We start from the raw sequence: 23,443 nt of genomic DNA, 5'->3' as shown, positions 1-23,443 counted from the left end.
CTTTATTAGTCACAGCTGCAACCCATTAAGGGCAAGGCAATTCCTCTTCTTTGGTAATTAGTACAACTGTGATTTATTGAGGGTGAGGTTACCTGTAATCTTTTCTTCTACACTTACAATGTCCCACATGTTTTGGGAGGCAGGAGGGAATGGTATACAGTGTTATTTCTTCATGCTATTTCTGAATTTGTTCTGGAAAAGAATCTATTACTTAGACTGTTACCAATAGATAGAAATATGTGGCTTCAGGTCAGCTGATCAATGAGTAATGTTGAGGTTGCTAACAGCTTTCCCCGTAAACAAAGGCATGGGCAACTTTAAAAAAAAGTATGGATAGGAGTTTTTAAAATGTTAAGCTAATGTCCTGAAAGCAGGACACCAAAAATTCAGTATGGTCAGATTTTTTTCCTATATTTTCTATGCTGCTTCTAACAGTTGTTTACTATCTGTTCCATTCTTTCTGTTCTCTCTCTAATAATTTCTGTGTCCTTCCAACAGCACCCTAAGTAGCTCAGGCAAGTTAGGAGTCTCAGATCTTCAAGGAGAAAGTACAAAGATCACCTTCTCCCATGCAGTCATCTTTTTCATATTGATTGTGATTTGGTGTTTTACAGGTGAGTGCAGGAAAAGATAGTCACAGCAGAGTAAATGCTTGTGGGAACAGGATGCAAAGTAACATTACTGTGTGTACCACGAGTTTCTCCGTCGTGGCTCAGAAAATGAATTCCTCATCTCTCATGGGTGTAAGCTATCCTTAGCTGAGAGCATGTAACATTTGTTTCTGTCGGGAAGTGGTGGGTAGATTTTCTTGTTGCCGTGTGTGAGGATATCGGGATACTTTATCCCTCTGTCCAGGTGTTCCACTGCCTGCAAGGAAAACAACCTGCTCCCTGGTCCTCCTGACTATGAAAGCAGGTTTGACTCCTGTCAGGAAACCCAACAGTTTCTGTCTTAGAACAGCTGAAATATGCAGAAAGAACTAAGAAAGTTGAGACTATCCCTATACCATACTTTGGCTTCATACCAGAGGAGCACCAGTATTGGTAAAGAAATGAAGAAATACAAGGAGTCAGTTCTGGCACTCTGGATTTGGAGAGACTTGTATTAATAATGACCTTGTTGTTTTGAAAAGCATGACAGGGAAGGAATAGAAATAGTGAGGTGAAATAAGAACAAAGTAATATACCCTCCTGCAGTGACCAATAATGAAGCATTTGCATGTAGAAGGAAAGGAAATCTCTGGACAAGAGCCTCCTGTTGTACAGTTCTCACAGAAATTTTGGAAGTTCAGAAAAGATTTTGTCAGAGGCAATAAAGAAATGTCTGGAGGCTGTGTTCCATTTAGAGATTGTTCCCAGATGAAGAAATTTGTAAGGAAAAATGGGTGAGCTGCCAAACTCATAATGAATGTTTGGGTTAGGGCCATAGGCCTGTGTGTTTGGGGAAAAGATTCAGAGCAAGGATGGAGCCAGAGACTACAGGAGCAGGTCTGGATCCACGACCTGTCCCAGAGCTAGGAAGAGGTGGCATCACCTGCAGAACCAAGTGCAGCATGTATGTGTTCTAGGAAAGGGGTATTGAGCAGTTTCTAATGTTTACTTCAGGCACTAGGTATGATTGTATCTGAAATGTACCACATCCATCTTTGAATTAAAATCAAAAACACTCAAAAGGAGTGGAAGCTAACTTGCTCAAAATGTTGCAAAGAATAAATGAAGAAGAGCAGTTATTCCAAGCACTTCTTGGTGCTTGGAATAAGTCTCTAGTGAGACAATCACAATCATGAAATGTGTTTCACAAAGCATTTTGCACTTGATATGTTTATGAATGAATTAGAAATTTGGCAGCTCTTTACTCGTATAATTTTATAGCAAGAATATTAAACCTTCTTGATAACTAGGAAATCTTTTGGAATTACCTGAGAACATGTCAAACACAATCTTTCTGGCTGGATCTTTAGCTAGGGAAAACCAGAATTCTGGACTTTAATAAAAAAAATGTTTTACACCAGCAACTTCATGTATCTTTTAACAAATTTTGTAGGAGTTATGCAAAATTTACAAGAAAAGAAATTATAAGAAGAAGATGGGCAAGTAATATTGAGGGCTTGAGGGAAAATGAAATAATAAAATGGTAAAGAAAGGAGACATTTAGGAAGAAGTTGTAAAGTATGCTAACAGGGAGAAAAAATTTCTCCCCTTTTTGTTTAATTTTGAGTGAAGACTTGTTCTGTTACTCAAAGATAAAATCTAAAAATAAACCTGGTGTTACTGCTGGCAGTGTCACAGGACATGTAATTTTTGTATATGCATTACTGTGAAGTGAGCTAAAAACCCCAAAATATTAAAATTACCATTAAAGCCTGCTGAGGCAATAATTATTCAATGATCTCAGTTTTTCTTAACTGATTTAATCCTTCCGTTTTGCTTGAACTGTCATACTCTATAACAACATCTTCATGGAGCTAATATTTACATGTTATAAATTACATTTTCAATGTCTAAACTTTGCTGTAGTGTTTACCAAATTGAGCTAACCTCCTTTTGCTTTGCATACAGCAATAGCCTTCTTTAACATTTATCCATTCTCCTCTATTAGGATAAAGACCTACATAACCAAAAAAGTAATATCTAGATTAAGAAAAAGAAAGAAGTCATTAAGGAGTCATAAAGGACCATCCACAAAGGATGGAGACCTGGCTCATGCTGCTTTCCTTATCATGCCTGAGGACTGCTTGAGAAAATGTGAACTGTCCTCAGGCAACAATATTAAGGGCTGTTCTAATGATTTAGCAGCCTAGAAGAGTCAATTTGAATGCCCAAGAAAGTTCCCTAGTGCTACTTTAGTTGTATTAAGGGAATGAAACATTAGTGAAATATGAGATGATAGAAACACAGTCTCAGACACAGACCCTGGGTGGGTGAGCAAAATCAAAGCACTGTGAGCTTTGTCAAAGCCAAAGCAGGCTGAGCATAATTTGCTTTGAGAAAGGAATAGAAGGAAACCTGCAGTCATCAGATAAAATGATTTAACTAAATTTTCAGCTCCAGAGGAAATTAAGATGCTCAATATTATTTTAAGCTTTGTTTTATGTATCTCTCAGTAATTGGATCCCAGCTGGGTTCTTCCCAGTAGAACTGAAATTTCCTTGCATTGTTGTTTTTCCAAAGGTGGCATCACTGTAACTGTCATTTACAATTTTTATCTGTAGAAGAGTTAAATTTTATTTTTCACTGAGCCCAAGTTAAATCAACGTTACAAAGTACAGAGTTTTTAAAAAATCCATTTAAATTTAAATTTTAAAAAATACCAAATCAGAAGACAAAGATTTTAAATACATCTTAATTTGGAAATGCTTGGTATTTCTATAGATTGAAGTTTGCTGGTCAAAGCAGTTTTGAAATATATTGTGTTTCATTCTACTTAATAGATTTTTCTAAAGTAATTCAGCACAATGTGATCTGGTTCTGGTAGTACTATCCACCAAGGCTCTCCAGGCTTTTTCCCACCAAGATTCATTCAAGACTTCAGAATAGAAAAATTAATCTCTTCAGACTGGGATCCAAATCTTTATATTCATATTAAAAAGATTCAACACCATGGCTGTAGTTTTGACTTGTTTTTGCAGAATCACAGAGCAAGTAAGGTTGGAAAGGAGCACAGTGGGCCATGTGGTCCAACCTCCCTGTTCAAGGAGGGCCATCCCAAAGCACATGGAAAGGATTGTGTCCAGATGGTTCTTGAGTATCTCCAGTGAGGGAGACACCACAGCATCTCTGGGCAGCCTGTTCAAGTGCACCCACACAAATAAAGAAGGTTTTCCTCATGTTCAGGTGGAACTTTCTGTGCATCAATTTCTGTTCATTGCCTCTTGTCCTATTGCCTGGCACCATGGACAAGAGCCTGGTTCATCCTCTTGGCTCCCTCCCTTCAGAGACTGATAGACACTGGTGAGGTCCCCTCTCAGTCCTCTCTGAACAGGCCCAGCTCCCTCAGCCTTTCCTCCTAAGAGATGCTCCAGTCCCCTCAGGATCTTTGTAGCCCAGAACTGGACACAGGTGTGGCCTCACTAGGGCTGAGTAGAGGGGCAAGATCACCTCCCTTAACCTGCTGCCAGTGATCTTCCTAATGCACCCCAGGATACCTTTGGCCTTATTGACCATAAGGACACAGTGCCAGCTTATGGACATTTCATTGTCCTCCAGGACTCCCAGATCCTTCTCTGCAGAGCTGCTTCCAGCAGGGCACCCCCAACCTGTACTGGTGCAGGTTGTTCCTCCCCAGGTTATTCCCCTGCATTCCCCTCTGTTGAATTTCAGATGGTTCTTCTCTGCCCATCTCTGTCGGGTCCCTCTGAAGGGCTGCACAGCACTCTGAGCTATCAGCCATTCCTCCCAGCTTTGTGCTGTCAGGGAAATTGCTGAGGAGGCTTCTGCACTTTCATCCAAGTTATTGGTGGAAAGTTAAACAAAATTTTTGTATTGGGACTGGTACTGAACCTTGGTAGTGATGGGCCACTAGTGATCCACTAGTCATGGGCCTCCAACCGTGCCACTAATTAGGACTCGGATCTGCTGTTCAGCCAGTTGTCAAACAACCTCTCTATCCACTCGCACACTCCACACTTCCTGAGTTTCCCTGTGAGGATGTTGTGAGAGACAGCATTGAAAGCCTTGCTGAAATTGAGATAGACGATATCCCTTGCTCTCCCCTTATCCACCTGGGCAGTCATTTCATCATAGAAGGCAATCAGAAACAAATTATTTACCTTTAGTGAATCAGTGCTGAAATGTTTTAAGGGGAATAAAATAGCAGCCATTTTACCCTTCTCTCATATTTGCCCATCCCCTCATATGCACACACATATTCTTAGCCTTTTTTTCTGTAATTATCCTTCTTTCCTCTTGATCTGCTCCCACAAATTATAACTTAGCATTATCTTTGTATTGCTGGAATCATTCATGCTATATTAGCAAAGACAGTTCGTGTTTTTTTTATGTATATAAGGATAATTATAATGAAGATAATAAGGTGGAAAATAGTTGTCAGGATAGCTGTATCCCATTAGAACTGGAATTTTGTTGCTGCTCAGCTTGGCTTATATTCAACCTGCTCTGGTTTTGAAAGAATAAGCAACTCGAGCATATTCCTACGCTTATGAATAAAGCCATACTCTAGACTGCACATGAATAAATCCAGGCAGTCATTTTTGTCATTAAAGAGCATTTTTATTCTATGCCAAAAAATGTTCCTGGTAATCTATGAAAGAGGCTTCTGAGCTAACGAGTGAAAACTGGCATCTTTCTCACCCCCTGCCTTGGCAGAAGTGCATGATGAGTTTCGTCAGCAGTCAAAAGCAAACTTGTTTAAAGGACAGTCTACAGTCAGACGTTTTTCCAGCTGAGCCCTTGGTCGGCCCACTTGTACTAGTGCAGTATGATTTGACCTTTGATTATACAGTCAAACACTACTTTTCCACCAAACATTTGCCTCATTCACTGCATAAGATGGATGACAGTGCACTGGGAATTGAATTGAGTTTGGCAGTAAGGGAAACTACTGATTAGGGGTGTCTCATCTTAGTAAAATGAGGATGCCACTGCAGTCGGATGAGCATTCTTGACATCTTCAATCTTTCAAGCCAGGCATACAGACACAACTAACAACCTCACAGGTTTATTCATAGCCAGAGGAATTTAAGAGGATGAGCAGACACAATGATTGAAACTATAGGTCTATCTAACCCTATGTTCTGTGTCTGACAGAGGTCAAAGGTAGATGCATGTGGAATAGTTTAAGAACAAGAAAATGCCACCTGCAGTTATTCCCTGAACTGCAATGCTTTTGTGACTCAGGGATTTGGAGGAGTCTTTAGTACATACATTAAATCTCTGTTGATTTATATTCATCAGCATCCCATCAAAGTCCTTTTAATCTTTTTCCATATGCTGTCTTCTGATAGTTCACCTCGCAGATTTGCCTCAAGCCTGCCATGTGCTGGCTTCCTGTGAGTGGTCAGTCCCTATCCATTCTCGTCATGCAACTCATGCATGTGTCTCGTATTTCTCATATTCTTTCAGGAAAGGATGCTGAGCAGAAGCCAGAGGACATACCCAGGGTCCCAGAAAGCTTGTAGGATGCCTTGAAGGCAGTCAGCCTTCACTTCTGCTGCTATCCCCCATAGCTTGGCCTGCCCATCTGTGCCATTGTCAGATGCAGACATACTCTGTCCGTAATATTTCTGCTTCTGTGACTCCTGGAAAATAAGACTTCTGATGGCTGGCATTGATTTCAGGGAGTGTTCAGTGTGAGTTTTTTATTGGCAAGTGGAATGCCACTGTAGACAACAGGATTTTCTCTCTGATGCAACCATAGGATTTCTCTGTGATGCTGAGCTAGTCCAATACATGAAATTTTCCCCAGATGGGTATTAATTACATGTTTGAAATCATTATATTTGATTTGTACAACTGCTGAGCACTCACAGCTGCAATTCACATCATTGAGAACAGTACTTTGTACATGCAAAGTGCTGTTTTACTGCCAACTTCCTTGAAAAGGAAATCAGTTCCTTCACATCTCTTAGCAGTCAGTGCAATTAACCGATTTCTTTGTGTTCTGTTTTCCCTGCTTCTAATGAAACAACCCCCTGTCTTGTGACAGTATTAGATTTCTAAATTCTTGGGCCCTGCCACACAAACCATCACAGTGCAGCGCGCTTAAATAATTGGTTAACTATTCATAGAGGATTTCCACCTTGCATGGGGAATCAGGTCAAAATCTCAACAATGACACAACAGGGAAACTGACAAGTACCTGAAAAGTGACATTTGACGAGGGCATGTAGTGGTCGGACAAGAAGTAATGAACTAATAATAAACTAAAAGAGGCCAGGTTTAGACTAGATAAAGGAAAGCAATCCTTAACTCGAACAGGTTGCCCGGAGAAGTTATGGATGTGCCAACCCTGGCAATATTTAAGGCCAGGTTGGATGGGGCTTTGAGAAACCTGGTCTAGTGGAAGGTGTTCTTGCTCATGGCAGAGGGGTTGAACTACATGATCTTTAATGTCCTTTCCAACCCAGGTTACTCTCTGATTGTGATTCTATCTCACAATTGCACTGCAATTAACCATTCTGGGCACTTACCTCACAGACATACACATACACACACACAACATTACATATAATGATCAAGAATTAGGCAGTTTTTGTTATTTTACTGGAGAACAAATTTATATTATCCAAATAGGATTCATTGTGGCATCTCCTATTTTTCCTGAATTTTCACAGCACTTGTCAGAGTGTTTGTTTAGACAGTAAAACCGAACCTATTTGCCTTTTGAACTTGTAAAGTATTTTTGTTTGCATTTTCATTTCAGAAAACACTTGCAACAACAAACAGCTGGACCTTGTTTTCATCATTGACAGCTCCCGCAGTGTGCGCCATTACGACTTTGAGAAAGTGAAGGAGTTCATTTTGGCCATCTTGCAGTTTCTGGACATCAGCCCTGATGCCACACGCGTGGGCCTGATCCAGTACGGCAGCACCGTCAAGCAGGAGTTCTCCCTGAAGACCTTCAGGCGGAAGCAGGACATCGAGAGGGCAGTGAGGAGGATGATGCACCTGGCCACCGGCACCATGACCGGGCTGGCTCTGCAGTACGCAGTGAACATCGCGTTTGCAGAGACAGAGGGGGCTCGGCCTCTGAGGCAGAATGTGCCGCGAATTATCATGATAGTGACAGATGGGAGACCTCAGGATCCTGTGGCAGAGATTGCTGCTAAAGCACGTAACTCAGGAATCCTAATTTTTGCTATTGGAGTGGGAAGAGTGGATATGAACACTCTGAAGTCCATTGGGAGTGAACCACATGAAGAGCATGTGTTTCTGGTTGCTAATTTCAGTCAGATTGAAACACTGACCTCTGCCTTCCAGACTAAACTTTGTGGTAAGATTTTCATCGATAGATTTTAATACATAGATGAAAGTGAATTATAAATTTTTACATGAAACCTTATTGGTTAGAACATATGTATTGAAGGGAGATTAGCCAAACAACATCCAGAGTCACACATGTGGGGAAAACTCATGCTACTCTTAAGTGCCATAAAATGTGATTTATTCACTCGTGGTCATAAGCAGGTAGGCAAACACACATATAATGATTTTCCTATTTATTGCATAATAGCAATAAATTTATGATCTTTGCTGTTTGAATATTAGATAAGTTTTTTTCATCTCTTAATTTTAAATGTGATCTCCCTTATTAGTGAAAATTTAAACTGCTCAACAGTCATTCAGTTATTTAAATAGTCTTGAGAGTCCAAGGATTTCTCTTCCAAAGCTTACATACTAATTCTATGCAAAGAATAATTTCTGTATATGCCTTGTGACTGGAAGATTTTATATTCCATCTATTTTAAATACAGAAAGTTAGAAAAAGCCATTACAGTGGTGCTATTAATTCATACAATAAAGTAAATATTTTAATAGTTATTAACTTACAACAGAGATATCACTTCCATCTGTAATTCCTTGATAAGGAATTATGTTTTGCAAATATCTTGGCATTTGTAATTAATTTTATTTTAATCTGTGTTCTTAGTGGGCTTTTCTTTTGTATTTCTTCCTGAGATAAACGTGAAAATATTTCATACAAATTTAAGCTGATGTATTTTCATTAGAATCCAGAAAAAGAATGCATGGTGAGATTAAAATGGTCACTCATGTCTAGGGATGCTTTTGCCAGAAAAGAACTGCAGATTATTGTAAGTACAGTCTGGAGAATTTTCCTTACTTGATCTTTTCCAAAATTATTTCAAAGAGCAGCTGAACTGCCTCAGCACAAAACATCAACACAGACATTCATCACATAATAGATTTTTTCCGATTTTTTCCTTGCTGTATTATTAGCTGGCGTAGTAGGATATATTTAAAAACCAAGAAAGAGTAAATTAGTCATGGATCCAGAATTTAAATTGAATGCACAGTAAGTGCTGATTTTTTAGACTGTGTTTTAGAAAAAAATCCAGTACAAATACCATGTACTTGGTTGGAGTTTTTTTCTGACTGGGCAGTGTTCAAGAAATTTATTAGTGTTTTTAGCTCACTTTTAATCAAGCACATGTGTTCCTCAGTAAAGCCACGCCCCCACTGCTGATGGAGGACTATGGGGGTAACAAGGATAGCAGTTGCCTCCTGCTGCCAGGGAATGCCTCCACAGGATTTGCTGTGCTGGGAATTCAAAGTGAGATTCTAAGACATGTTTAAAAACTTAGACCTAGATTCAACAGAGAGTTTAAGCTGTTAGATTGGTATGGATTTCAACAAAAGGGGTACTGAATTGTGGATAGGATCCATAACATTTTATTTTATGTCTATTGTGAGACAGCATTCAGCTTGCTTAATTTCAAGAGAGTTATCGTAGCCTCTGCTTCCCAGAGCACCTACTTTTCTCCAGGAAATGGGTTAGTTTAAGTCCTCCCAGGTGTAAACCCAAAGACAGTATCATTGTAGCTGGATGTTCCCTACAGTTGCTGCCCCTGACTGATAAATATTTGGGGATGTCAGAAACACCAGTTGAAGCCAGAACCCCTTTTTATTCCTAGTCAGCAAGGTAAAACAGAAGCAAAGAGTATCCTGAGGGATCAGAGGCATGAAGAATAAGACAAGAGTTGAAAACTGAGAAAAAAGTTGGTGGAAATGGGAACAGAATCCAGGAAAGGAGATGGAGATTAGATGAAGTTTGAGAAAGACAGAAGTTGGGATGGAGCAGTCAGGGCCAAGTGAAGTCTTTATTATATTCCTGTAAAGTAGATAATGGTGTCATTCCCATTTTACATTGGAGGAATGGAGGTACAGAAACAGGGTTAAGTTTGTCAAAACTACCCACTCACTCACTTTAAATATTTGACTCAGTGCAATCCCTGGTGTGGTTTTCAGGCATTTAACATTTTTGGACTTATGCAAGATGTTATTCACAGCTCTACAGCCATCACTTGCAAATCCAGATTCAGGTCTATCTATCTGAACAGTTACAGTGTGAAGGCTGATGTTTCCTTGAAGATACTGATGTTATTGTCTTGCCCAAAATCAAATAAGGACCCTGTGATATAGAGATAAAATCTGATTCACAACAAGGCTCATGTTCAGATTCCTTAATTATGAGCTCACCCTTTCTAATACTTCAGTCCCTTCCTTTGATCACCAAATACCTCCTGTAACAGATGAGGTTGCAGAAATCATTCAGAGAGCAGAATCCACCACAGAAATCGGACTAAAGGCCATTCTATCACTGCTTTGAAATGGGTGCAACAGAAACACTTCAGAATATGTACATTATACTTGTGTGGTAGATGGGAAGATAGGTATCAGTGTACTCTCAGAAGAAACTTGATTTATTTGGACTCCTGTCACTGAATGCTTTCATTTTCAGAATGATAGGAAGACGATAAGACAAGAAGTCAAAGTAGGTCTGTGTTCACATGAATAAAAGTACTTGAGAAGTTTGATTGTGGGAGAAATTTGTGAGATCCAAGAAGCTGATTAAAAGATTAGGGAATTGTGGTGGTTGTGTGTTAGCAATAAATACCTAACTCTTGTAACCATTCCAAAGAGCAGATACATACTATATATCTTAAAATCTCATGTGGGTTTTTTCCACAAGTACCACACCTACCACATTGAGTTACTTAGCAGGCTTCTGTTGTGGCTTCTAGAAGATTGCTGTTAATATCTATTCCACAAATTTTGAGCTTTGTCAACCTAGCACATTAAGGGACACATAAATCCCTAATTGCTGTCAAGCAAAATACTTAGTTTGCCACACAATGTTCTCTGAGAAGTAATTCACCTATATATTATAGAGAATACATACAAGCAAGGCTGCACTGGAAAGAAAACACCAAGGTATCGTAATGCTCTGGAGAAAAATACTTCACTGAATGAGTCTCCATTTTTTTTCTCTTTTATTTTCTGTCTGCTGTGTTTTAATACTTGCTATTAGAGACATAAAATACAAACAGAGCAAAAACAGAATCAGAAAGACAATCTGGAGGATAGCTCAACTCAGCTCCTGTTTAATGAATCTTGGAGGTACATATCCTCAGTGTCATCATGTATTATTTGCAGGATCTTCAACATTAATAACTAGACAAGCAGTCTCTTCACTAAGTTGGGTTTTTTTTGGTCATTCTTCTTTATTATTGGGTGTTGTGTGATTATTTTCTTCATGCAAGAGTGTCCTCTGAATCAGCTTACACTTAAATTTCACTTATTTTCTAAAGTTGATTATAATTGGTTTGTTTCACTGTCTTTGTAGAGCCACCAAATAATTAGTTTTTTCAGATATTCCTTTGTGTATTTTTATTTTCTTAAACTCTAATTTTTGTTACCAGCAACATTTAATTTGAAATTTCTCAGTTACTTCACTAAAATTTTCTACACCAGATTTTTTTCAGTTGTGACCACAAGTAATTAAGACCAGCAGCTAATAATGGTTTCCTTTTTTCTTTCAGTGCCTCATATGTGCAGTGTAGTTGAGCATCACTGTGATCACTATTGTATAAACACCCCTGGCTCCTACCTGTGCAGATGTAAACAAGGATATATTCTGAATGCTGACCAGAAGACTTGTAGCAGTATGTTATCTTTCTTTTCTCTTCCATACTCTCAAAATGTGGTTAATATCACTTACCCTTTCTGTTGGGCTCATAAAAAACTGAGGTTGGTGCATAATTAATGATAATCATTAGAATGTGTTGAGAAAGGTGAAGTTGTAATTCTTTTCCTTGTTTTGTGTAAGTGAAGTTCTTACAAATTTTTCTGAAATACATCAAGCTAAATTTTATACACATCTCTGCAGAGATTCACTATAACTATATGAAATAGAATGCTACTGGTATTTTAAGTTCAACAGTGAAACAACAACCAAATAAATAACTTTATCACCTCAAATGAAGTGAATTTAGAAACTTTACTAACTTGTCCAGCTAGCAACAGTATGGAATGGTAAAGAAAGGTGCAATAAACCCCATACTAGAAAACTGTGAAATAACCTGACATTTTGAAAAGCTCTTTCTCACTGCTGGTGGAAATATAAGGGTTTGCAACCTTTCAAAGAATGGTTTCAGAAGTCTTGCTCATGTTCTCATTCCTCTCTTTAAAACTGTTGACTTTTTTTGGTTTTGTATGATTGACTGTATAGTTTATGGTAGCCTACTTTATTTCACTTTATTTTTGATCCTTGTGATGAGTATTTCATTAGTCCATTTTAACTTGATTTCTAATAATTAACATCCATTTACATTACAAATTTATTTCTGTATCCACCTTATTTAAAAAAAATTCTGTAATGCCATCTTTAATTAATTGTGGAAAATATACTTGCTAAAAATTAAAGTTTTTATCACACAGCAGTGAATCAATCTAAATGAAAGTGCATGGATTCAAATTAAAGTTACTGAACTGATTTTAGCCAGAAAAAAATTTTGGAAAACATCTTTTCAAGAAACTGTGGGACAGTCATCATAAAAACATAGGATGTACCTCTTAAAATCAATTATTTAGAACTAAGGTGAAGACTGCAGACTCAAATCCTATTGTGTTTGATGCTCTGTATCTCAGGAGAGTGCCAAAAGACTACCAGGTATCTTGAGATTAATGGATTCTTAGTATCTCTTTCGTAGAGCTGTGTTTAATATCTAAGCACAAATGAAAAAAATGAAGGTATGTGAATCAGTAAAAAAAATTTAATTACAAGTATGAAAAATTCTTCTTTTTTTTACTCTTCCATACATTTCCATAGTTTTTCTCAGTTAGTAGTTCAGCATTTGGGTACTGCACTGCTTCAAAAAGAGGTTAATTTCCAAGAGTTTTGTAATTGTGTGTAATTTTCCTGCTGGTGACCCGTGCACAGTAGCCCTCAATATGCTCCTTCTCTTCCATTTTTCAAAGCCCTTTGCTGCCTTGCTTTACCTTCTTTTTTAGCTATGATTTCTATTGGTTTTCCCCACTTATCTCTCACATGATTTCTCTGATTATGTACCTGCTTTGATCATCAATCAGATGAAATCAGGGAAATTAGTCCTTCAATGTGTTTGTAGCTTTTGCTTATTTTACATCACCAAATTATAAACTTATTTTAGCAATTAACACTGGAAATCTGAGAGTCATCAAACTGGCCTTAAATGTGCTAGGATAGTGCAAATCTTTGATGAAGGAGAGAAATGATGCACTATCAGTCTAGAGAAGGTCAAACCATTGAGATATAACATTGAGAGATAACAGATTTCATGAGGATGGAGAGCCAAGCCTGGACAAAGGGGACGGCTTAGTTCTGGAGGTAGGGGAACCACAGTGAAAGAAAAATGCACAGTCTGTGGGTATTTTAGTTACCTTCACTAGCTGTTAGTTACCCACAAGTGCACAGAGACAATGGATTCCTCACTTGACATCTAAGTAAAATAAATCTTCATCATGTTTATGTTAAGCACAATACATGGTCAACATAAACCAGATGTATTTGTCTAAGGTTTGGATGTATTTGGCAGCTCTTCCATGAACAAATAATTTCCTTATATACATAATTTAACTTTCTCCATTAAACAATGCAGGAAAGATTAATGGTAAGTACCTAATGTTCTGCTCTCTTTTCATTTTTTGTACCTAAACTTAGACTCTGTTTTATTCTTCTTTTTTTCTTTTTTTTTTTATTCTTTTTTTTTCTGAGTGTATATGCTATCAGTACTCAGTTCTTTAAAGCCCTTTACCAAATGGCTTCAATCAGCAATGAGCTGACAACTTTGCTTCAGGCTGGGAAATACTTTGTTTGTTTTAATTTAAAACATTCTTACATTTGATTAGTTATGATGGTTTTGCATCTATGAAAGGATGCTTCTCTTGTATACTGTGGTCTAACTTCTAGAGAAGAATGTTTGTGTCAGATAATGGGTGTTCTTTACTTATTACACTCTATTTGTTTGTTTAACTAATCTCTCCCATTCTTCTCTAGAGATGCTCAAATCTTACATTAATAAACAAAATAACACAAAAGAGGAATGTAGCTGAAACAAGCTGGAAAATTATCTATTTGTGGGTGTTTACACTGGAACAAAAGAGTTAAGCGACTGTTTATGCTGTTCATCATGCAGCTTGATATGAAGCAGACAGCTATAAAAGAAAATTTGTTTTTGCTTGGCTGATTTCCTCAAGCATGTTCCAAAAGCCTATTTTGTATCTGTAAATGACCATTATGTGTTGAGCAGTCTTTGAGCAGCACAAAGTACTCTGCTTTCCAGAGCTTTTGCTGGGGAAAGTTGGGGTACTCATAAAGCTTTAGTCTGTTGAAAAGAAAGCCCAGTGTGCTGAACTGACCTCATTTGTCATGGTAATTTTTTTGAGATCTTTCACATGGGAGGGATATTTTGAATAAAACTGAAAAATTCTAAAACTCATAAATTAAATATAACCAAGATTTTTGCTGTTATGTTTTCCTTTCCTTTCCCTTTCAAACTTTATCATTTATCTGGTTATGCAAAATCCCAACAACAACAAAAAATAACCCAAAAATCCAAAAATAAATACAATTACTTTTCTTTTAAAAAAAAATCTCTGAAGAATGCCCTTTGAACTTTCTAGGGAAACATACATCAAACAACTCTGCTAGGCACTGTTGGTCCATTGATAGTCTTTGCCTTCAGCTGAAGGAATGAGTGCCTCAGCTTTGACGACTGATCCTAGTGGCTTTCACTGTTTGACAGAACATTGGCAAGATCTGTGCTAAAATGAGCTCATCTCTGAAGAGCTGTCCATAGCTTCCTGAAATTTATTTTGACCTATAGTCTACCTGTGCATTGTAGAAGGTCAAAGAATTTCATACTCATGAAATTATGTGTTGTAGCTCAGGACCTTTGTGCCGTGGAGAAACATGCCTGTGAGCAGATTTGTGTGAACACACTTGGGTCCTACGTCTGCCAGTGTTATGAAGGGTATAAGCTTGATGCAAATGGAAAGAGTTGTATTGGTGAGTATGAATTCAGCCATTCACATTTATATCTTGACAGAAACCAAAGCAAAATTCAATATAAATGAGTATCCATTTTAGCCATAGACAATTATGTTCTCCTGTATGAGTGGTAGATGAGAAGGAACACATAATTATCATGTTTGTATTCATTTACTGGTAATGATTGGTGTCTTTTTTCACAAGGACAAAGTCCTGTCAGCTGAAGTTTGGTGGTAATGAGGTACCCTTTCTCCATCATTCTGCTGGACACTCACTCTCTCCACTTTGGTGTTGCTGGACATGCTGTCCTCTCTTTCCTGGCACTAGTGCTAGACTGTCTCCATCTTTCTGCAGCTGCTGGGCTACAGTCCTCTTTTCCTGGCATTAGTTTGGCTGCTGGCACCTCTCTGCAGTCCTGGCACTCCTGGATTTTTCTGGCTGCTTCTTAGGTTCTTATGAGTCTTCCATGAGTCTGCTCTGTTCATCCTTCACATTCTTTATTATCCTACTTATGCCTCTACAGCTTTTTCTCCTGCCCTTCTCCTTAACTTCCTTCATCCTCCCAAGCCAGAATAACCTCTATTAAACATCATAGGGCTAAAACAACCCCTCAGGAGAAAGGTGACCCATGCAGTTCACAGTTCAGACAGGGCAATGTGAGCACCCGGAGTGCAGAGCTGGTAACTGGAATTAAAAGATGGTTCTCATCACTTACTAACTAATACCAGGTAAGAAAAACAAGGTGGAACAAATAGGCAGAGATGACAACTGAATTAATAGTTTGCTCCCTAAAAAGGCCACTAATAAATAATTTAGAAAAGTTCCTTATTGAAATAGACATGAGATAAAACTCAAAACAGTAAAATCTCAGGTTTTCACATTCTCATGTGTATCTCATGACTCAGCATAAAAATATGGACTTCTCCCAGGGACAGGACATGTGAGAATGGTTCAAAGCTGTGCCAGGGGAGGCTTTGGACTTTAGGAAGCATGTCTTTACCAAGAAGGCGATCAAACACTGGAACAAGCTTCCTACAGGAGGTGGATGCTCCAAGCCTGTCAGGGTGTGAGAGACATTCGGACAAAGCTCTTCCAAGTGAATATTCTATTATCACTGTTATAATCATTGGTTGGGCAGTTGGAGATATTGCAGTATAAGTTAATTCTGTTAAGGTTTAGATTCAGAGGAGGAGATGTCTTTACAGAGACATCCATATAGGCTATTTCTCAGGCACGATGTTTAATTGCACATGTTCTTTGGCCTACCTATTTCTTAATGTGTCTTTTAAACACAAATGTGTCTTTGAAAATGTGTAAGTGGTTAGAATTAATTGAAAAGGAAAGTTAATTCTATGACACATTGTATCCTTGAAATATGTATTCAGTAAATAGGTTTTGATATGAATCGATTCAGTCTGGAAATGGGAAGGTTCTTGCCAGGAAAATGGTATCACGTGGTAGCCAGTAAGTAGTTTAATTTAACTTGATTCAACAAAAATATTCTGAAGAGTTAAAAGAAACTCTTTCAAAGTAACTGAAATAGATTATCTGCTTTCCTGACTAGGTGATCTTGACTAAATATAGTAGCACACCTGAGTGTGCATGATTTATGTGGGGTAATTGCAGAAAGAATTGATTTAATTAAAACAAATTACTGCCTCTTAAAGAAATTGGTGAGGCTCAGCAGTATAAAGTAGTGAAAAAATTTACTCAGTTGACAAAGAGGAACCTGGCTTGGTATGAAGCTAAGCACATTACTGTTTTCTGCAGAAAGAATCAGGTATACTTTCCTGATGTAGGCCTGGCAGCTCTTTGCAGGCAGAGCACCAGCTTTGTGACTTACTTTTAATGTCTTCTAAGACTTTTGTTGTGGAGATGAAGCTTAACCTGCAAAGAAATTTTAAAAATCCTTTAATTTCTTAGCGACTTTGAATGGTCTTGACAGAGTAAACTCTGAATTAATACTTTATTACCCTTTCGCAATCTAACTTTTAAATGTGGATTTGTGTGATGACCAGACTTATGAAATAAATGACTGGACTGCCTGTGATATTTTTTTTTCCTTGCAAGAGGCATTATATAAGCAAAATATCCATGGTGAATATCAGCCTGAAGCTCTCAGACTTTGCAGTTGTAGCTGCCTTGTACAGAACAAATCTGGAGCACATTAGAGGGAATGAATGTTCTGTGACAGTCCTCAGTGTAGAAGATAATGCCAAGATTCTCCTATATACTTGGGCTACAGGAACAGCTCTTGAGAATTAATACAGCTGGGAGGGAACTAAGGAAAAGTAGAGCAATTCCAGGTCTGGGACTTGAGAGACAGAAGACAGAACTAAATCAAACAAACTTTGCTATGCCCTGGCCTACAGTGTGAACATCTGGACAGAGTTACTCACTGAGGCATGGTTTCCAGATCTGAGAAAAGATGTTGAGAAGGCTCCTGACAGTCTGAGAGCTGATAAATGTTCAAAGTTGAGAAATGATTCGGGACTCATTTAAAATCTGATTTACCAACTGGTGTTGTAAGTGCATTACTTTTTGCAGACAGGCTTTTCAGGACAGAAATTACATCAGCTTTTCCTTTTTTGATAACTATCATGTGTCACTAGAACCATAATATCGATGCATAATATTCTAATTTTTTTCCTAATTACACATGTTGGTCTTGTTCTTTTTCAGTTGTAGACTACTGTGCTTTGGATAACCATGGTTGTCAACATGACTGTGTTAACACTGAGGACTCCTATTACTGTAGATGCCACCCAGGGTTCATTTTAAATCCAGACAAAAGAACTTGTGGAAGTAAGTTGTGATAAGGTTTAATTATGAACAGTGTGTACTTCTTCTGTCTTCCAGCTGTCATTAGTAATCCTTCCACTGGTCCTGGGAATGCTGCCTAATGCATCAGGTATAGAAAATGTTGTAGTGCCCTGGAAGCCAAAGGTCTTGAAAGCAGAGCAAGTTGTTTTGAGGGGAGGGCCTAAGAGTAAAGGTCCCTCCTATGAACAGGAAGCTTTTAATGTGAAACCCAGCTTCTTTTCAAGAGCAAAAAGCTAAAGCTTTGGCTTGGATTTATCTTTGATCTTTTTTTTTTTTTTTTTTTTTTAAGTTAGAATATAATCTCCCTAGCTGGTAAACAAACAAGTCTGTGCAAGACAATTTATAATCAGCTTGCTTTGTAAGATGATCCAAAATAATGAGTAGTTTCCCAATCAGAATAAACACTGCAGTCAGTTTTGCTGTGGATTTTTCTCCAGAGTGAGCTCTCTGATAATGTGACAAAGCTCTGGCAGTATCAGTATCTTCTACCAGGCTTCTGTGTTTCCACCAGCTTGTAATAACTTCATGGCTTTGCTTGTTTGTTGTTTGTCAAATTTGTTACCAGGCTAAAAAAAAATCAAAAATTACTGGTTAGGAATGGACATGAAGTGGAGGGGATCTAACAGACCAGAAAATATTCATGCCAAGGCCTCCCATAATTGGAAAAACAAGCTAAAACCTCCACAGTGTTTAATGTCATAGCTCCATTTCAGGAAATGTCAAGGGAAAAACCTTAATGCACCTTCCTAGTTACCTTCCTTCATAAACGTGGGATTTGATAAAGATGTATTACTATTGTGCCTGTAAGCAGGCAAGCTCCATTAGTTTTAGATGATTGCTGCTGCCAGTGGTGAATTTAGCCCATATAATTGAATTATATGTTCAAACATTATTTCTGAAGAAATGCATCAATACAGCACTGCATTTCTGTATTTTCCCAGCCTGAGGGGCATTTCAGTCCTTCTGGTGAGAGGCTTGGTTAGCCTATGGACTGTATCTATTTTGTGTATTATGCTTGATATCTTTTCAACTTAAATTTAACATTTAGAAAACATGTAATCCAGGCTGTACGTGTGTTCTTACCATCAGGGGAAGGAGACATACATTTCTCGAAGGTGATTGCTCTCAGTTCTGGCATAAATTTATGGAATATATATTTATTTATGGAATATATGCCTGTATTTTCATTGAATATACAGGGGGTCTGGATGACTTGTCAGCCTGGACACATAATTTTTAGATGGTCAGAGTCAGGGGAAATGGAATTTCTGCTTCCCAAGGGCCAGAGTATTTGCAGTGATTAACATAATTTGTAGATTGTATTAACATTCCCATTTGTCAAGTATCTGTCAGCTAAGGTTTGGCTAATTACACTTCCACATATATTTCCACATCCATATATATTTGAAATCTTATTTTAGTGTGCTTTCCACTGCCCAAGCACATTTTTTTGTTAATTTCTTTGATGTAAGAATGTGGATTTTAAGCAGTGTTTTCTCCTCCAGTTTGAACCGAAGAAACTGCATAAACATATGCATTATTTTAACATGTTTAAAATGATGATTCACAGAATGCTGACATCTGAGGGAATATTCTGGGAAAATAGTATTTCTGACTTGACCTGCCTCTATCCTCTATCTGTTGCTTGAGACAGTATATTGGGCATAAATAAACACAAATAAGATTTACTAAGCCTCTATTCCTTACACTTGATATGCTCTGAGCCTTGCTGATAAATTAAAGCATTAATAAAAGAACTGTGTAGCTCTTAATGCTGCAAAAGTCAAGACAGCATGAGCACAAGTCTCCCCTAGTTCCCATATGTTATAAATCACTCTGTGTTTGAGTATGCATAAACAGTGCAAACAAACAAACTAGAAATCACTGGATTTAAAATGTTTGTGACTTTAAAACTTTTAACATAAATTTCTACATATTTGGCTTATATGCTGAGTCTCAGGGATGATGCCAGCTAGTTGAGACTCACACCCATGCCAGACCAGTTCTCTGCATCAGCAAGCAGGCCTGAGGCACCAACTCCTGAGATCTCATGATTGTCTCAGAATCCTGGCTTCCCTTGCAAAAATAGAAAGTAAGCCTTTGTGCTCATGGCTACAAAGAAATGCTTGGAAATAGAAGTGTTGTCAGTATGGTCATGCATATTAACAAATGTTTTCTCTGGGAACTATTCCAAAGTCCTTAGAATGAAACACAGGGAGCAGTGCTCGTGAAGGCAACTATCCGAGTGCTCTATGGCTGAAAGAGCACAGCAAATTTGGTTTATCAGTGAGGCAGGTGGAGGACATTCAAGCTACCATTAAGGAGATTCCTGCCACTCTTGCTGCCCCCCTCAAGAGGACAGATGGCAGCTTCTGCTTGTACTGGGCACTGCTGAGCCTCAACTGTTGCTCTTTATGAAAGACCTGTTTGAGTTCTGGGTTTGCATAATTTGTAGCTGGGCAAGGCTCTGTTAACATCCTTAATCTGAGCTGTGTTAATGAAGCCCTGTGAAGTGTTTTTTTCTCCCAAACAGAATAGCCTCAAGGTTTCAACAAAGATAATACACATCTTTGATGATCTTGTAATTATCTTCAGAATCAGTTATCCAGGAAAACTCTCTCCTGCACACTTGAATGAGCAAGGATTTGAGCAGGAAAATGCAGCACAGCACTGAGGAGGTCCAGAAGGTGTACAGCTGTGTTCCTCTGGTGCACACTCATGGCTTTATGGGTTCTGTCTCTTCAGCAACCTCTTGAGTAAAATATTTTCTAATTTTCATTTTTGTAAGCAGATAAGATATCTTCATGTTATGTATATATGTATGTGCATATGCTGTCAAAAAAAGGTGTGGTAAAGGAATTGTTAATTTATGTTATCAATGTTAATTAATTTACAGAGTAGTGTGCGGGGAGACTCCTGGATTCTTTGTATCAGGGTGGACGCGTGGAACAAGACTCAGACGCTCTGTAATTGCTAAAAGCTACAGTTGCAGTTTATTATAAGAGAGTCTGCAAGGAGCTGCCCAGCACAGCCACGTGCAGATTAAAGAGATAAAAGGAGGGAAAGACAGAGAGAAGGGGGAGGGTAGAGAGAGAGAGTAAAGAAGGTAAAGAGGGGAAGAGAAAGAGGAGAAGAGAAGAGAAAAGAGGGAGAGAGGCAGATGAGGAGAAGAGAAAGAGAGAGACTTCCCGTTTGTAACACAATAAATCCACTTTCATCATGAATATTCTTATCCCTAAGAACCAATCTAGTACAAAATACTAATTCTATAGCATTTACATGCAGCCTATAGGAATCCTTATATTAGCATAGTGTGTGACATTCTAAACTCTAAGATCTAATCTTTGGGTGTTGGCTAGTCTTTTGTGTCTTTTGGCCTTGCCCTCTGGCCAAAAGCATTGTTTAATTAAGAGTGAATTAGCTTCATCCAGCCGTCCTATTGTGTTTATGGTAATTCAGTAACTAGGGCTTTCCTGTTCTACCTTCCCCAACAATTGCCCCGAATCTGGGCATTCATATTTGCAAGATTCCTCAGTTTCATCTTCTCCAACAGTAGTGTTCATAAATTATAACATAGTCATTCTGAGTTTTCTTAGAAAGTCACATTCTACTTTGTTTATTCTGAAAATATAGGTGGTTTATTATCACAAAGGGCTTTCATCATATATAAGGCTCAATTCCATTAACCTGACACAAATCCAAAGAAAGAACTGTTCATGCCTCTGAAAGCAAATAACTTCTGGGAATAATAATTAATAAACTTCTGGGAATAATAAAACTCCCTAAGTTTTCAGGTTGTATAATGAGGTGTTCAAAAGTGCCTAGGTATTTTTTTCAAGTGTCATTTATGTAATTTGTGACTTGTCTATCTACTTTTAGCAGTGGTGAGGGGTTAGGAGCACTGTTCACCAATATAAATTAACTACACTGACACAAAACTAAGTGGTGGGCAGACACTCCATCTAAGTGAATGTCAAGATGTTGACTTTATCAATAATGATGAGCTCTACATAACTCAATGCTCAGTGCCCAGTTGCTTTCCTTTCTAAGGTACTTTATCTACCTTAGATAAGTGGTAGCTGTTTCTAGACTGCTCATCTTCTCTTCCATGGGCATTTCAAATGGAAGAATTGTGAAGCAAGCACTCAGAGCTGTTAAAAGCATCCACACTCCTGATGACCTGTTTGTCCTGCTGTGATCTAATGAGCAGCATTCAAAAGCATGTTTGTGTGTTTATTACACATCATGTCTAGCATGCTCTGAGTGAATAGAGGCAATTTTGATGGGGCCATGTATAAGGCTTAGCTGCAAAATGTTAAGAAATATTTAAGACTGTAACTTCTCTACTTTCTCTACTGCATGAACAATTTCTGTTCTCTAATAATTCTTTGTAGTATATGCCAGGTGTACATCAGTGTAGCACATATTTGAAAAAAAAAAAATAGAAACATTTTATTTTAATGGTTTGAAACAATATGGTAAAACACCAAAATGGTGCCTAAGGTAAAAAAAAAAAAAGGCAAAAAAACCCAAAATAACTCATTTTAACCTAGTTTATTTCTGAGAAATTACATTACTCACTGACACAAATGTTTTTGTTGTTTAGAACCAGATTACTGTTCTCTTCAGGACCGTGGTTGTGAACAGGAATGTGTTAATACAGATGATTCCTATTTTTGTCGATGCCAAGAAGGGTTTAGACTGAATCCAGATAAGAAAACATGCAAAAGTGAGTAATCCTTTGGACATAATAAAGTTCACCTGCTTTTTTTTCTTGAACCTGCAATGAATTGTTTCCCTTCTGAAAGAAGTTTTCTCTGTAATTAAGGTTGAAACAAATGTTTCTTTATAAACTTGAATTTTAAGTGAATGAATCATGCTGGGAGAATATACATTTCACTGTTTTTTAGGTTACTTTGTATATTAGACATTTTTGAAGACTTTTGTGAAAACCTGAGGATTAATGTAGGAACCAAAATTACTTAAAATAAGTTCATTACTTACTTGAAACTTTCTGGCCTCGGCTTGTAAAGACACAAGCAGCTTTGAAATAAAAAAAAAAAAAAAAAAAAAAATCACCTTGTTTTACCCTGTTGGTTTTGCCAAGGACAGATGCATTTCATCAGCTTGGAAATGTATTGAACAGACAACACAGCTATCAAAATCAACTTAGAGTTATACATGAAACTTCACAGTTTCCTAAAAAATTGTAAATACAGCATGAGCAATGTCAGTATTATAAACCAGTCACATATGCTATTTACTTCAGAAAGACTTAGTGTTACAACTCTTCTTGAGTGGAGGCCTAGAATCACAGCAGATTTTTACTGTAATATGTTAAAGTGCAGAGAGAATATATTCAGCTAAATGAAATAGCTGATCTCATAACTCAGTTGTTGGGTGGAAAAAATTGTACTACTGATATTTTATGAATGATAAACTTGTTTGGAGCAATCTAATTCTATTTCTAGACACTCACAAAATGTATCTGGTTTTGAAACTGTATTTTTGTTCTGTCTTAAATACATGTTCTCTCAAAGCATTTTTGTCTGCACAGTGCTGCTTTTGCAGTAATCCACACTATTCTGCTTTTTATTATCTATATGATATTTTA

General features: G+C 37.8%; 1 protein-coding gene across 3 annotated transcripts in view; it reads left to right on the top strand.

The window, feature by feature from the left end:
- MATN2 (matrilin 2) overlaps nucleotides 1–23,443 on the top strand; it is a 64,121-nt gene that overhangs the window by 15,572 nt on the left and 25,106 nt on the right. For all 3 annotated transcript variants that reach the window (XM_056484096.1, XM_056484095.1, XM_056484094.1), the window contains exons 3-7: nucleotides 7,381–7,950; nucleotides 11,519–11,641; nucleotides 14,902–15,024; nucleotides 17,689–17,811; nucleotides 22,436–22,558. In XM_056484096.1, coding sequence (XP_056340071.1) covers nucleotides 7,381–7,950; nucleotides 11,519–11,641; nucleotides 14,902–15,024; nucleotides 17,689–17,811; nucleotides 22,436–22,558 — 1,062 coding nt within the window. The remainder of the gene's footprint in view (nucleotides 1–7,380; nucleotides 7,951–11,518; nucleotides 11,642–14,901; nucleotides 15,025–17,688; nucleotides 17,812–22,435; nucleotides 22,559–23,443) is intronic.

Source organism: Oenanthe melanoleuca, chromosome 2 (assembly GCF_029582105.1).
Source record: "Oenanthe melanoleuca isolate GR-GAL-2019-014 chromosome 2, OMel1.0, whole genome shotgun sequence".
Lineage (NCBI taxonomy): Eukaryota > Metazoa > Chordata > Aves > Passeriformes > Muscicapidae > Oenanthe > Oenanthe melanoleuca.
This window is presented reverse-complemented; position numbering and strand designations above follow the sequence as displayed.